Source organism: Pseudorca crassidens, chromosome 13 (assembly GCF_039906515.1).
Source record: "Pseudorca crassidens isolate mPseCra1 chromosome 13, mPseCra1.hap1, whole genome shotgun sequence".
NCBI classification, from domain to species: domain Eukaryota; kingdom Metazoa; phylum Chordata; class Mammalia; order Artiodactyla; family Delphinidae; genus Pseudorca; species Pseudorca crassidens.
In genome coordinates this window covers 21,326,176-21,343,041 of record NC_090308.1, presented here as the reverse complement: position 1 = coordinate 21,343,041, position 16,866 = coordinate 21,326,176, and the positions used below count along the sequence as shown (strand labels likewise).

Here is a 16,866-nt window from a genome sequence, read left to right as displayed (position 1 = left end):
TCAGTGGCCACAGTTCACAGAACACTCAGATTCTGGTGTTAGCGTTTGCCTCCAGGGCAGTCCCAGTTTCTGTGTTTGCTGCTGTTCTGGGTTTTTTTCCTTGTTCGTTTTTGTCTGTATGGGGCTTTTGGTTCCTAGTGATTTCCCTTCCTTTCTTGTCCGCTCAGCAATACATTTGAAAGCATATTTGTCGTAATTTATTTAGCACCTAATGTTTCACAGCAGGAAGGTTTCTCAGTGTACCTAGTCCACAGGACCGTGGAGAGCTAAACCCCCGTCTATACCAAAGGCAGTTTTTCCTTTTACTGCTTATAATGCGACTTTCAGTTTTATGTGGTTTTATTTTTTATACTTTATTTCTTGCCAAAATTCTACCCATTCACTTTTATCCCCTTCTCTCGCTCTAGCTTCTCTTCTTTAAGTCTCAGTTTTTCATCTCGAACTGCTTTTCTTTAATGGAGAATTATTTGATCATCAGTTAATTAGTCCATTTTCTGTTTTGTATTGTTCAGTTACCCCCCGCCCGTTTGGTCATATTCAGCTTTATCTCGCTCTCTTTTTTGTGGTATCTCTTTTTTTGTGGTAATGTAATGAATACATTCCATGCTATTTCTTTTTTAATGATTACTCATCCTTAAATTGGTTTGTTCTTTCTGAGCCAGCGATTTGTGAAAGGCTAGAACTAGAGACAGCCTAAGGAACTGAGTGAGGGCAGCTTGAATTTCTGTCTGTTTCCCACCACCGCCCTCCCCTGGAGAATGGTTTCTTTCTGGGTCTGACTCATTTCTCTCTCTTTGATTCATATTGATCACAGCCCTGTCGTATGGTGACAGAAACCTTGGTCTTCATCAGGTGAGCAGAAGCGGTCCATTCAGGCTGGTGACCACAGATGCTGTCTTGTTTACCTCACATGCCCACATCCTGCTTCTTGCAGAGATGCCGTGCTTGCCCACTGCCATACTGAACATCATCACCTCTGACACCTGAATGTTTCCCCAGGGCTCCCATACATCTCAGAGCTCTGGTTCCCAGCAAGGGTCACAGAGTGTCCCTTACAGTGTGTCACCTGTAGCGATCTCTCCGTTCTGCTCGCTAGACCAGAGAGCCCTCAGATCTTGTTTCTCACATCAGTGTCTCCCCCTAGCCGTGTTCAAGTTCCCTAACACTTGGCAGCCCGCTGAGAAGAGTGATTATTGGATTAGGGATGTTCCTTGCTTCCATTGGTTTCTTTCTGTTTCTTATTCTCCTTATTCTTGGTTGATTTCAAGAAAGAGAGCCTTTAGTCTTCCATCTTGATCTAGAAATTCAGGGAAGGATTATTTTAAAATGATAGAAGACTTAAACAGGTAAAAGAAGAGCTAACGGATAAAAGATCTGAGAAGGGATGAGCTAAAAGAATAATCTTGGAAGGAAAGGCTTATCTCCTCACAGACAGGAGGACAAAAAATGTGGATAACATAAAAGAGAAATCTTAGGTCAATGGGAAGAAAATTGAAGAAGTAAAGAGGTACTTGCTTCTCTGGGACATGTGGGGTCTGACACATACAAGGAACAGCAATGCACCTTTATTCATTTATTCAGCAAATTTTTACCAAAAACATGTTATATGCCATTTAGTGGGGAAACAGCAGTAAACAAGACAGAGAAGTCCCTACTTCCTGAGACTTCACTTTCTCATAAAAGAGCCAGACAGTGAACAATTGAACAACAAGAAAAAGCCTATTTTCTATCAGGGTTTCTGATAGAAAATAATGGAACAGTGGTGAGGCTTCCATGCTGTCTAAAGTAGACCTGAAGGAACAGAGGATCCAGCCACATGAAAATGAGGGAAGGACATTCCTGGCACAGAGTGGAAAATGCTGTGGTTCTGAGGCAGGAAAGCACATGATGAGTTTTAGGAACAATCAAATTGCCAATTGGAGCTTAGGGAGCAAGAAAGAATATGGTACAAGTGAAGGCTGGAAATACAGGCAGACATCAAATCATGTGGGCTCCTGTAGGAGTTGGGTTTTTATTCTCACATAATTACTCAGTCAGAAAAGATAATTAAGGACCTAAGTGCGGGTAAATATGGAGAAATTATAAACTCTACCAAAAAGATGAAAGCCATGAGAAAGGTATAACATCAACATGTGCTTTAGAAACTCTCTACATGGAGATTCTGGTTTTAAAGTAATTTGAGTAGAATGTACAGCATAAAAAAATATAATGTTACTCACAGCCTCATCGTTACAGTAGAGGAATTCTTTGTCACACTTCTAGGAATGAGTACTAGAAAAAAATTGTACTCTGGAACAAAAGATACTGTAACATTTCAGAGTGCCCTATGCTTCCCTGTGCATTTCTGAAGTTAATGGTGTGGCTGAGGGAAGTCAGCCAGAAGGAGAGCACCTGCGGACTCAGGATCTCCTAGATGTGCAAAGTGGGAAGACAAGGGCCGTGTCAAAATGAGGCATTCACTGTCTGCATGGAGGCCATCAGAGACAAAGCCAGCTAGCGTCCAGAGCACACAACTTACTCTCATGCTTTGTGCATTTGGAAAGAGAAATCACAACTGGAAACATGTCTAAATGTTACTTCTCAGCAACAGTATGACCTTGGAAAGAATCGATGGGAAAGAAAATCATGAAAAGGAAATCTAGAAGCAAAGGAGTAGAGCCCAAAAGAGAATTTAAATGTTTTCCAATCAGTAATTGGTAAAGTCTGAGTACTAACAGATTTGTTTTAAAAGGGAAAGTAATTCCATAAACTCAAGTCGTGTTGAAGCTGAAAACTTAAAGATGCATTCATTTAGTTCCTCCTTCCCTCCTTCAACAGTGGATGTTTGAGATCACGCTAAATGGCCTTCATAGACCAATCTACAGATAAGTGACATTTTAGCCTCCTTCAGGGGAAATGTCTCTGTGACATCCTTTGCATTCTAATTGGTGTTACTAAACTCCAAGGAATTTCCCACTGATCAGTAAAGCTTTTTCTTAGAATTAAACCAAAGCTGATTAGCTTCAGCTTCTACTGGACTCCATATGAGAGACTCCTTACAAAAAGAGACAAAGTATGAATCCAGTTTTCTTTTGTGTTTATTTCCAATCCTTCCGGGGGGTTCAAATGAGGCCTCAATAACCACTGTAACACAAGTGTTTTGTCTGGGAAGCTTGAAGAACTCGGAAGTGACTGTGCTGCTCCCACTCTCAGTTCAAGTACAGTATTCTGGTCCCGGCAGCACAGAAGCAGCAGGTGTGTGCTGAGGAACAGCTGGCTACCAGTCCTGGCCAGAGAAGAAGCTTCTTCACAACAGTAGGACGTTTCAGTATCACTTAGTCTGTCCAAGAGAACCTATTTTTGTTCATATCCATGCCCTGGTAGTAGAGTTCAAACTTATTTTGGGTTTGCTGATGACCATACCATCAAGAGGATGTTAGTGCAGGAAGCCAAGAAGCTACCATCTGTGCAGTGTTTTTATCTCAAGAATTGTTTAGAAGGCTGATTACTCAGCTGTACATCTTGATCTTCTAGTGTTACACTGAGAAAGGTGACTAGCACTTTCTTGAAAATCACTTTGCTTTTAATAACCCATATAATTCCCTCAATCTATGGTAAGGGTCAAAGGATTGGCCAAATTGCACTATTAAGTATCGACCCCACAATGCTTTATATGTGGTAGGGACACCATGAATGATCATTCCTGGTGAACAGAAAGTTGCTCTCCAGAGTGATGTGCTGGCAAACTTTAACAACCAGCTCTCTAAGGATGAACTACCTGATTTAAGCATTTGCTGATTTCCATAGCAGAATATTAAGAACAACTTTATAAACTCAAAAATTTAGATGAAATGGAGAAAATCTATAAAAGGCAAAAATGACTAAAAGTAACTCAAGAAAAAATAGAAAACCTGAAACCTCTATATCTATTAAAGAAATTGAATTCACAATTAAATCTTCTCACAAGAAAACTTGTAAGTCCAGATGATGCCACTGGAGAAGTATATCAAATAGGTAAGGAAGAAATAATACCAACCTTGCACAAAGTCCTTCACAAAATAGAGGAGAGAACACTTCCCACTTTATTTTTTGAGGCCAGCTTTATCCTGTAACCAATATTAGAAAATGACGTTATGAGAAAAAAAAAAAAACTAACTAGACGTTGATATACTTTATGAATAAAGATGGAAAAAATTCCTTAAAATATCAGCAAGTCGAATCCAATAATATATAAAATATTATAAAATTAAAAATTAAAAAATTAAATTAAATAATTAAATAAAAAAAGATCATCATAATGACCAGGAATTAAAGGTTGGTTTAACATTAAAAATCAATTGCTGTCATTTATCTTATTAACAGAATAAAGGAGAAAAAAATATATGGTCACCTGAAGATATGCAGCAAAGCTATCTGAAAAAATTCAGCACTCATTCATTATATACATAAATTAAGAATAGGAGAGATTTTCCTCAACTTGATAAAAGACACCTAAGAAAGACCTGCAATTAATATTAAACTGAAATGTTGAGAAACTGAACACTTTCCCTAAGTAGGGAAGAAGACAAAGATGCTCACTCTTCATCACTTCTGGTCAACATTGTGCAATAAGAAAAGAAAAAGAACGAAAAGGCACACAAATTGTAAAGAAAGAAGAAAAACTGTCTTCATTTATAGATCGTGTACATATAAAAACCAAAAATAATTTATAACATAACCACTCAAACGACTAAGTGAATTTAGCAAAGATACAGGATACCACATCAATATACAAAAAATCATTTGTGTTTTTATATGCTAGCAAACAAAGAATGTGAAAAAAAAAAAATTAGGGCTTCCCTGGTGGCGCAGTGGTTGAGAGTCCGCCTGCCGATGCAGGCGACACAGGTTCGTGTCCCGGTCCGGGAGGATCCCACATGCTGCGGAGCGGCTGGGCCCATGAGCCATGGCTGCTGGGCCTGTGCGTCCAGAGCCTGTGCTCCACGGCAGGAGAGGCCACAGCAGTGAGAGGCCCGTGTACCACAAAAAATAAAAAAAATAAAAAATAAAATTTAATGCTATCTACAATAGCAGAAAAAACATAAAATGCTTAGTGGTAGACTTGAAATATGTGCAAGAGCTGTCACTGAAGACTACGAACATTGAGAAATTAAAGATCTTAATAAATGGAGACATAAATTATGTGCATAGGTTAGAAGACTCAATATTGTTAAGACGTCTTTTCTCCTCATATTGAATATACTGATTCAGTACAGTCATAATCAGAATTCTAGGGGGATGTTTTCGTAGAAATTCACAAGCTGAGATTCTAAAATTTAAATGAAAATGCGAAGGACTTAAAATAGCCAAAACAATATTGGAAAAGAAGAGTAGAAGCATATGGTAAGCAGGAATCTAAGACGGCCCAAAGATTCTGCCCCCTGCTACACGGGCCTGTATAATTCCCTCCCCTTGAGTATGGAAGGGGACTTGTGACTGTGATGGGATGTCGCTGTCATGATTAAATTACACTGTGTGGCAAAGGTAAAGGGATTCTACTGATGGCTCCATCCAGGATTGAAACGGTTTCATGCCTGTGCATGGACACCCAGGCCACATGTAAAACTTTGGTTCTCATCCTACAGGAATAAATACCCCTTAACCATCTCTCTGGTCAAGGGATACAAACATTTATTGCACAGTCAGTCTTCCAGGGTCAGACCCGAGAAGGAGACCCACACAGGCCCTGAGGCATACTTGTGTCTACTTAGGCAGGAAATTCCAGGGTCATGGTTTCCCAGGATGTGGTTTAGAAGGGGGGGGTGGTGCAGGCTCTGGGTAGACCAGCCACTTGGACCTGGGATTGCCTCACTCCATGGCGAGGGAGGAGGTTCCAGGTGGCTGGAGCAGAGCCTTCCAAAGCAGGACATCTCAAACGTTTATGTGCATAGGAATGACCTCAGGATCTTATTAAAATACAGGATCAGAACATGTCAGGCTGGGACCTAGCATTCTGCACATCTAAAAAGCTCTCAGGTGGCGTGGGTGCTGCTGACCCATGGGACCACACTTTGCGTAACAAGACTGTAAAGCATGGAGCCCACCCAGGTCTGAGGGCAGGGAACACTGATATTCAATACACATGAAGTTAGTAGTGGAATGAACAAACCCAAATTGCGGATAATTCAAAAATTATTTGTTGTACTTGGAAAGAGCCTGACGATAGTTAACCTTAAGCTAATAATAGATGTTTTTTTCTTTTTTCCTCTTGTGCATTTATCCACCGGGTGAAAATAGTTGCCCCAAAAGCAGGATAAATAACTGGGGACCCTAATCTGGTATTAAAACTACGTGTGTTATCTACAGTTGCCTATTGTAATTATCATTCAGTGTGTTTTATGAATCAGTGAATGTTCATAACGTCCTGGATTTTAAGGGTGAATTTTTTTTCGGGCTAAGACTATCCGTGTGATAACTGACGTACTTCTAAAAGAACTTTGGAATCCTTCTGAGTACTAGCCTTGAGCTATAAACACCAGGAGTTTTATAAAAAATGGCAATAAAATTTATATTATTAATAAAATGTCAGGGCATGGATGACTTACAAGAAATGAGATAAAATTGTTTCTGTTTAACATTCATGCCACATTTTATCATTCCGTAGTATTTATTATTTTGACACGTAACTCTGAAGAGACTATGAGACCTCCCTCTGGGATGGTTCATTCCCTTTTCTACATGCTACATTTATAGACTATTTACAAAAGCATTCATTTTTTTAAAAAAAATTCTATGGTGAAGGTTAAGTCCTTGGGCCATTCATTTCTTTATTTTATCGGAGCTTCTTCTCTCACCATTAGTTTGAGGAAAGGTAAGATAATAAATTGAGTACTCTCCTCGCTTTTTTTGATGATGTTGCTGATGGGTCAAAATAAACCTCTGGAATCCAGATGAATTTATGAATTATTCATAAATTAGGAATCTTCCTTAACTGTTCGTACACTCTGCTTCTCAGTGTCGCCAAAGCCCCCGCTTAGGCTATATAAATTAATACATTTGCTGGAATTGTGACTTTGGGACATTTTATAGTAGTGATTTCAATGCTGTGAGTGATGAAATAGAAACTTGAGAACGTGAAGATTAATTTAAACCACATGATGGGTTCAAGGAAAATACACTACAGCTTCTTGAATGTGTTCTAACGCTGTACAGTGGGGAATGGGATCCAAAAAACCACCAATGAACTTTTAAACCCTCTTGAGAGGAATCAAACCAACACACTTAGCCCTGGAAGGGAGCTGTTCCAGATGTCAGAGAGGCCATCTCTCTCTCCCTCACAAACAGAGCCCTTCGCCTGAGAGAACACAGTTGGGAGATCAAGGAAAGAGGAGGGACCCCAACAGTTACCACTAATGGGATGAAGTTAGAACAATCTTTGCAGTTATTAGCTGGCTTACTGATTTGTCTTTCATTATAAATTATAGTTTTGCTGGGTTCTTTGAACAATAGATAACCAACAAATTGTATTCTGTGGACAGTTGGTGCCTTTGAAATAAAGGATCTCTTTTTCCCTTCCAGTTCGTTGTAGCGGTGTTCTGGATCATTTATGCCTATGACAGAGAGATGATTTACCCGAAGTTGCTTGATAATTTTATCCCAGGGTGGCTGAATCATGGAATGGTAAGTGGACTAAAACAAATGATTTCCTTTTATTTAAAAAAAAATCTACTAAAGAGCTGTTTTCTAATTTAGACTGTCCGCAGAATCTACCTAAATAGCTATGAATTGAAAATTATAATGAGAGAGTACAGTTAGAGAAGAAAACTGAACATAAATAAAAAATGTCTTCTCATGAAATTGAGTCACTATTGAAACTACATAGTAGATGAATCCATAGTTTATAAGAGGTGTCAGTGGTGTTCGGTATAATACAATTGGCTCACTCCAGGACGGATTTAATTTCTGTGCCATTCAAAGGCTTGTCCCCTGTTGAAGACTAAGGATTGATTCCCACCTGCACCACTATGGACACCCCGTGCCTCCTCCACTTCCCATCAGTGAGATTGTGTTGAAAGTAACCAGTGTACTTGGAGAATTTCCCCTGGAGGAGAGGCAGGGCTGTTACTTTCCTGGGAGAGTCACAGGCGTTGGAGGTGTCCTTAGCAGTGGTCGTCCACCTTGTCAGGGTCTGCCCATCCCAGGGTATTTGCCTGCAGCTTTGAGGTCTTTTCCTTCTTCTCAGTCTAATTCTTTCGGATGCTTTAGCAATGACGTTACTTTCACAAGTTTCAGATCAAATACTTTGGCTGGTTTGCACATTGCTTGACAAGATTTGAGGGTATATTTTCTGCAGAGAAATTTTGTGTCATCTTCCCTTTCCATCTCTGGAATTGAGCACTGTTTTAACTTAGTTAACTAATTAACTAAGAAGCCTGCATTTTTTTGGTTACATCAGTTTTTAGAATGTGTCCCTGGGTGCTCCTAGTGAAAAGGGCAACCCATGACAGAAATTATAGGGGAATGAAGAACTGGAAATCACGCATCTGAGGTCCAAAGTAAGTGTTTCCCTTCTGCCCCCAATTTTGGTATATTTTAAGAAAATGCTGTGTAGTAACAAACAAACATTATTGTACTGAGGGCCATTGATCAAACCTTTTGTAAGCCAACGCCTCAAAAGTAGCACATCTCAGAGAACTGGAATTTTCCTCGAGTCCAATTAGAGCCACACTGTCGAATGATTAACGTGGCACCTCAGGTCTAGCTACAAACAAATCTGTTGGGTCTTGTCAATTAAATTGAACCAGGAGCCTGACATGGTTACTCTGCCTCTCTCCAACTTTTTGCTTTTCTTGAATGTGGAAATGCTTTCATAACTCCCAAGTCTTTGCAATCCTCTGCCCCCAATGCCCTTCCCATTCTTCACTGGGAAACTCTTGCTTATCCTGCCAGCTTGTATACTGTCTTCTTCATGGAGCCTTTCCCCACTTTTACAAGCCGAGTTTGCTCTGCTGTTAGCTGTGCTGGCCCCACACTTTCATTTCTCCATGGTACATGTCTGCAAAAATGTTATACAGCTAGTGCAAAATGGCAGCCTTCGAATCCTGCGTCTCTGCCCAGCCACCTGGCATATAGGAAAAGCAGTACCTAATCATTAGATTGATGACTAATGCAGTACAGCCAGTCCCCATAATTCTTTGCCAGTCAATACTAATAACTACTATTTTTCGATAACCTACTGTGTGCCAGGCTATGTAATTTAATTTTCACAGCGGTTCTACGAACAAGAAATTATTATCCCTTTTACAGATGAAGAAACTGAGGCTTAGAAGGTTTCTGACACCAGAAGGGCCTTAGCTGAGAACAAATGATTACATCATGTGCTATAGAAGAAGAGTCCTGGGCAATCTGGCCTGTTGTCTACATCCCTAAACTGTACAGTGTTACCTTCTGGTTAGAGAATAAATCACAATCTTTGCAGATCCTGGCACCATCTAATGTTGCGAATGAATGGTTTATTAAGTTTGTATGAAGTTATTAGAACTTCAGCTGGACGCTCCTAATTTTCCCTTGATTCACTTTGATGGGTTAAAATTCTCACTCTTGGAGAAAAACACTACTTAGAAATGCAAGGAGGATTTGAGTGACAGACATATTTAGGAAAGGGAAAAATAAATTAACGAACATGTCAAGTCCTCTCAGATAATATGAGCTCAATAGGTTTCTTTCCCAATGAATTTTGTCTTAGAAAAGCTGAATGACCATTTCTTGGCTTTTTTCATGTTCCAATTTATGGTTCCAGAATTACTAACAAAGAAGTTGCATTTGATGGCTGAGGAATATTTTGCAATATTAAACAGTTTACATTACTCTAAATATGTATATGTGAAACTTTAAATACATCACGCATAAAACATGGTGCTGATGCTTTGGATTGGCAATTAAAATATGAACATTCAGTGCTGCAATCATGAATAATTTAATCTTTATAAAAAATGCATAATATGATTTATGAAACATCAAAAAATTAAATCAGCATTTTCAGCTTTTTAAAAATTGTATTTAATTAATTATAGTTTGTATTTGCCTTTAATTTTAATAGCTACCTCTGAATATCTAATTTTAACGTATGAAAATAATTCATTAAAATTTTTACATTTATTTAATGTTCATATTTTGATGAAAACACTCAAGTTGTGTACACTTTAATTATAATTAAATTTTATTTTTAATTGATATTTTAGATTAGTACTGTCAGTAGAGCTCCAGTTTTGTAAGAATTTCCATTATAAAAACATATTTAGTGAATTTGCTGAAATGAAGGCAAGAAAATAAAATTTGGGGATATTTATATTATACTAAATATTTACATTTGTAATTTATAAATTTTACTACTCATCCAATCATATTTTTTATTTTGTTTTACAAAAATATATCTAAGAATGTAGGAGGATAGAACATATTTTATTTAATACTGTCTAGTTTAATTTGTAATCGTCAAATATTTCTGCAAATGGTTTACGGCTCTCTAGGCCTGCTCACTATCATTGCCTGCTTAGATCTTTATAACTACAAGAATTCCAAGAGAGAATGTACTCTGTTCTTACGTATAGAATCATATTCATTGTTTGAAGAATCTCAACATAATTTCTAGGGATCCAGAGCCCTGAACCACAGAACTGAGATGCAGTGTATAAGTCTATCATGACACCATTTCAGGAGAATCATCAAGTCAGTCTTGAATTTGCAGCATTCAAACAGGCATAAGAGAAAACTTACAGGGTCTGAAATCCACAGGGGTTTCAATTTTGATTTACACTAAAGTTGCCAAAAGTTAGACATGATTATAACTAAAGGAAAATATCCTATCTCTTTCTTTCCATTGTCTTCCTCTTTTCTCTCAGCAAGCAATCCTAGAGTTTATTTGCAGAAGGGAAGAGGAAATGGGTGAATAGAAGGGTAATACACCCTTGCTGTGTAAACACTAGCTTATCTCCAGGCTGCATTAAAATAGCACACACCCACACACCCTCCACACAAAGAATGTTAATTTACTACAACTAAAAATACAAACATATAAAGTATAGCACATTTATTTATTTGTTTGTTTATTTATTTATTTGATTTTGGCCGCATTGGGTCTTCACTGCTGCGCATGGGCTTTCTCTAGTTGAGGCGAGCAGGGGCTACTCTTCATTGCGGTGCACGGGCTTCTCATTGTGGTGGCTTCTCTTGTTGCAGAGCACAGGCTCTAGGCGCAAGAGCTTCAGCAGTTGTGACACGCAGGCTCAGTAGTTGTGGCTCGCGGGCTCTAGAGTGCAGGCTCAGTAGTTGTGGCGCACAGGCTTAGTTGCTCCGTGGCGTGTGGGATCTTCCCAGACCAGGGCTCGAAACCCATGTCCCCTGCATAGGCAGGTGGATTCTTAAACACTGCGCTACCAGGGAAGCTCCAGTATAGCACATTTAAATGGAGTCAGTTCAATATCCAAAATCAAAAATTGTTCTGTCCTTGCAACCCTATTTATCTTTGTATTCCCAGAAATTCAAACAGCATACCTGTCCATTAGGTATTCACTAAGTGTTGATAATGTAAAGGATGTTTGTGTAGTTGCTTTTGAAACTTAGAAGAATGTCAAGTTCACATTTATTTCTTTCTATCACCTTTTATTCTCAGTCCACTGAGAATCAGACAAAAGAAAAACAGAAGTGATATCAGCAAATGAATCAGAGTTTCCAAAATGTAATGAGAGTGGTCACAGATAGTTGTGGTAGGATTCCGCATGGCTGCCACATATGCGGGCTGAGCTTTGGTTTAATTCAATCTAGCAAACATTTTTTGAAAACCCACCACATGCAAAGCACCCTGGTAGGCACTGTGTAGTTACAGGATGAGAAAAACACATGCAGTTTTAAAGGATGGGAAGGGCATGTTTGAAGTGGATGAAGGTAAGTAAGAAAACAGTTTCCCAGACCAACAGACTGTTCACTCGGGCAAGGAGAAGCACTGTTGTTACTCTGGCTTGTTTCTTAGTTGCAAAAGTAGAACTGTGAACATTTCTCTAATGCTGATTATAATTTTAAAGCATTGTCAATGGAGTAAATACACTTTAAAAGCAATAAGTAAATAAATATTTAAACTCTAGAAAAATTGCAGACTCTCAGTGATGCTATAACAGGAAAAAACCAACAAGACAGTCTCAGCTTATTGAAGACCTATTAATGTTTATAAAGTGCTTTTGAGAATGCCAAGCACGGCAGAAGGTTAGAATATTATTATTATCCCACAGATCTTTAAGCAGACATGACCTAGATGTTCTTCTAATCACAAGAGGAGTTATTCATTCCCCATATAATTTATCAGGAGACAAAAAAATAAATCCCACCTCTCATCATGCTTGATTTGTCAGTTGTTCTTGTTATATGTAACTGATCCTCAAGAGAACCTTAATTTAGGCAAATGTTTATTCTGTTCAATATTACTTTGGCATTTGGTAATTACCAAAGTTTTTGTACATCTGTCTTTCCCAGAAAAGAAGGCATTAAATACTGCTTGGATGATCATTGGTTTTGCAGGAACTCAAATTTGACATTATTCTTTTGGTAAATAATACAACTTATAGAAATTTTCCTTTTCTGGGATAAAAAGATTATGCATTTCATGACCCATGGAGTCTGCCACCCTGATATTGGATATTTCATAGAATAAGTTGTTGGCTGAAAGAAGACCTTCTTTTTCATATGAAAAAACTACCTTTCTCAATTTTCACAATATATTCTAAAGTAACTAGAAGATATCTGAAAATTTTCAAAAATAAAAGTAAGACTGGAACAGAGGTCAGGAGTTTCTTGGGAACTTCTTTCCAAGGCTCCCAATGGACCTCCCAAAGAAAACAAATAAGACCCCAAAGAACAAGAAGGAGAGCTACATCCACAGTGAGGCAGATACATTCAGAATTATTGAATACTGTTCTCGTCCATAAGCTTTTCTCGTGTCAGATTTTACTGATTTTAGCTTCTTCCATTGTGAATTTTCATTTGTGGTCATTAGTTCTACCAAGCCCAATGCTCCTGTGTTAGATATTGCCCATCTAAAGTTTGACATGAAGATTCGATTATTCTGTCTCTTTTAAATCAGTAATGGATTTTAAGGTATTTTATTTTAGCTTTTGTCAATTTTCTTTCTTATTTTTTATTTCACCTGGAAATATTGTAAATTGAGACAATGTATTCTTTTAAATGATGTTTGAGAAATCTTTGAACGAGTTTGTGAGGCAGAGACGAAGAGGGTTTTCTGGTTCCACATATGAGGAGCTTGGAAGTTGCAACTCCATCATAACAGGTAAAAAGCTAAACAGATTGAAAACATCAACAACTCTTCTTGGATCCATATGAGAAGGGAGAACATAGAGCAAACCACTGCCCCAAGGTTAGAGAGACAGACAAGCAAATACAGAGAATTACAACTAAACTGGAGCAGAGTCTCCTGAGCGGGAACCAGCACCCGGGGAGGGAAACCTGAATGGTAATTGATGGATTACTGGAGGCTCACAGAGGACAACCTGAGAGTGAGAAAGTCCAGGGTGGCCCAGGCATAGAGAGGTTCCCACAATATTGTGAGATTACCTGCAGGAGCTCAACCAGATTCCCACAATAAGTTTCAGAGAAACATCCCCTCATGCTTCCAGCAGAGGGAAGAGAAAAGGAACCATTGTGAAATACATCAGAACACTCAGCTCTTAACAAAGCCTGACCTTAATGGAAACTAGTTAACCAGAGACTAACCTGCTGAGGTATCATCAGAGCCTAACTGACCTGGAAGGAGGGACATACCCAACTCCAGCTGGCTCTAGCCTTCCTGTCCTACCTGAGGGGAAAAAAAACCCCAAGAAACACTTGGGAAGTTCATAGTCCAGAGGCACAGTCTCACTAAAAGACTAAGTCCTAATCATAGGACTGTAGAACACTTTTCCTCCTCTGACACCTCACCACCATATTACTAAAGGCCTTTTATAGGAGTTCCTTTTACTCAGTACATCATGTCCGGCTATCAAAAAAAAATCACAAGGCATACCAAAGACAACAAACACAATTAGAAGAGACAGAGCAAGCATCAGAACCAGACATGGCAGGGATGTTGGAATTATCAGACTGGGAATTTAGAACAACTCTGGTTAATATGCTAAGGGAAAAAGCAGGCGTCATGCAAGAACAGATGGGCAATGTAAGCAGAGAGATGAAAATCCTAGGAAAGAACCAAAAAGAAATGCTAGCAATAAAAAACAGTGTAACAGAAATAAAGAATGCCTTTGGTGGGCTTATTAGTAGACTAGACACAGCTGAGGAAAGACTCTCTGAGCTAGAAAATATATCAACAGAATCCTCAAAAACCAAAAGGCATAAAGAACAAAGACTGAAAAAGCAGAACAGACATCCAAGAACTATGGGATAACTACTGAAGGTGTAACAGATGCATGATGGGATTACCAGAAGGAGAAGAAGGAGAAAGAAACAGAAGAAATATGACTGAGAATTTCCCTCAAATTAATCTTAGACCTTAAACCACAAATCCAGGAAGCTCAGCGGACACCAAACAGGATAAATGCCAAAACAAATCAAAACAAATAAACAAAAAACCCTACGCCTGTGCGTATCACTTTTAAACTACAGAAAATCAAAGGTAAACAAAAAGTCCTGAAAGAAGCAAGAAAGAAGAGGAGGAGATAGAGAGGCTAGGATGGGGAAAGGGAAAAGATAGGGAGAAGAGAAAAGGAAAGGAGGGAACATCATGGGTGAGAAGAGAAATGGCCACGACAAGGAGGGAGATCGAATAGGAGTTGAGAAAGAGGAAGACTGGGGTGGGGGGGAAGGGAATTAAAAATGTCCTAGGGTAAAGAAGACACAATGTCACGGCCAAACCACACAATTTGAAACACCATATCTCCTTCATAGCTTCTTGAGCTTTGGGGATTAATTTTTCTCTCTTCAGTGCCTGGCATAGTCCTTGGCATAGTATAGGTACTCAATAATCATTTGACGAATCAGTAGATGTTAGTAGATTGAGCTGGCCTCCTTTCTGTTCCTTGAGCACACCAAGCACTCTGCTTGTCTTGGAATGCTCTCCACCAGAGATCTGCTTAATTCACTTCCTCCCCCACCTCAAATCCTTGCTCAGTGGCACTTTCTCAGTAAGGCTTATGCTGAGTAGCCTATTAGGCCCCGAAGCCACCCCATCCCCCCGGAATCCCCGTACCTTTCTCCTTATCCCCCTCATGGCACTTACTGCCTTTGACATATTATATGCTTTTATTTATATGTTGTGTTTAGAGCTTATTGTCCATCTCCTTCGTCTAGAATTTAATTTCCACAAAGGCAGGGATCTTTGTTTTAGAGACTGATTTATCCCTAGCACCTGGAACAGTACCTAATTTATTGCATGAATGAATCGACTTTATCAATATTCTGTGTCTGCATTTTCTCTTGTTCTCTTTCACCCCACTCTTTCTCGTTTCCCCTCCATAATTGTTGACAGAGAATGCAACCCCAAACCATTCACTTTTTTCCTACCTTGTATTGTACTTCCCTTTTCAAATTCAGCTGCACTGCAGCCAAATCTTGCATGCATGGCCTGCTGTCCCCCCAGAGGGGCTTATTGGTTGTACATATATTGTTTCTCTTACCTGAAAAGGCCAGATTGATGTCTGAAGAACACACCATGGGTCCTTGGAACATCTAAGAGCTACAGGCCAGATAAGTAATAGCCTGGGTCAAATGTATTGAAAAGCTCTTCCATATATTGATTGCTTTATTTGGGTATTTTTTCTCTAGGGTAATAGCCAGATGGCTTTTTAAAGTAACTTCCTGCCATCGCAAATTCCTTTGTAGAACTGATTTTCCATGCAAGGGTAGAATTCAAGGCTAATATTACTTGGCTTATACTCTGCCCTTTTTCTTGCTACATTTAATAGATGAGCAGGCCCAGCAGTAGTGTGAGTTCATCAAAAGGTCTATAAATTATATTCAGATATTTTGGGGTCAGCAAAACCCAAAGAGTGGTTTACTCAAGTTTTCTTACCCCTAATCCTTAAATCCATAGATATTTCAAAGTAAACTTCATTCATATGTTTCCCATTCATCTGCCCTTAGCTCTTCATAGTTGGGGGACGGGTGGGGACAGGCAGGCAGGTGTTGTCCTGGGAACTGGCTTCCTTCTTCACTACCACAGACAGATCATTCATTAGCCACAGACTTAACTCCTTGGCAGAAGTCCATCCCTATATCCTTTCCAGTTCCCTTTTAATTGAAGTTCCAACCTCAGCAAGCATCAGTGATGGCTGCCAAAGAAAGTGAAGTGGGAGAAAAGCTGCATTTTCTGCCACAGAGGCACAGAATGCCAGAATCTTGGACTTGAGAAGTGACTCTAAAGATCATCTGGTCCATACACCATGTGATACTTGAATCACTTGAACAATATAATGGCAAATTCAGTCTCTGCTTGAGCATCCCTGATGATGGAGCTTCAGTAGTAGGCCAAGACCATGGGGTCTTCAGCTTAGGAAAGACTCTCATAAGGAACTGAGCCTTCTGTTCTTTTTAAGTCCAAATCTGCCCAGTCCCTTCATCCACTGTTCAAGATTGAAACACCAGTCTTATTTGTTCTCCTCATGTTCTCTTCCAAAAGGGTCTCACTCTCCCTCATGACTTCAGTCTCTGCCCTACAAGAGTTACTCCCAAGTCTGTACTTCTGGTCCAGTGTCTCATAGGGCATCACACTCTGCATTTGACACAAGGACCTTGAGATAAACATATCGAAACAACCTCATTAACCCCTCCTCTAAATCTTGTAACCCCATCTTGCATCTCCATCTCAATAATGGCAAGATGCATCTAAAAGCTCCTTTTCACCAGACCCCT

General features: G+C 39.2%; 1 protein-coding gene across 2 annotated transcripts in view; it reads left to right on the top strand.

Moving 5' to 3' along the window:
* AIG1 (androgen induced 1) overlaps window positions 1-16,866 on the top strand; it is a 233,841-nt gene that overhangs the window by 83,243 nt on the left and 133,732 nt on the right. Inside the window, exons 3-4 of one of the 2 annotated variants that reach the window (XM_067701909.1) lie at window positions 7,537-7,638; window positions 9,265-9,448. In XM_067701909.1, coding sequence (XP_067558010.1) covers window positions 7,537-7,638; window positions 9,265-9,312 — 150 coding nt within the window. In that variant the 3' untranslated portion in view covers window positions 9,313-9,448. Of the gene's footprint in view, window positions 1-7,536; window positions 7,639-9,264; window positions 9,449-16,866 lie in introns of those variants that run through there. The other variant, XM_067701908.1, reaches the window with a different exon arrangement.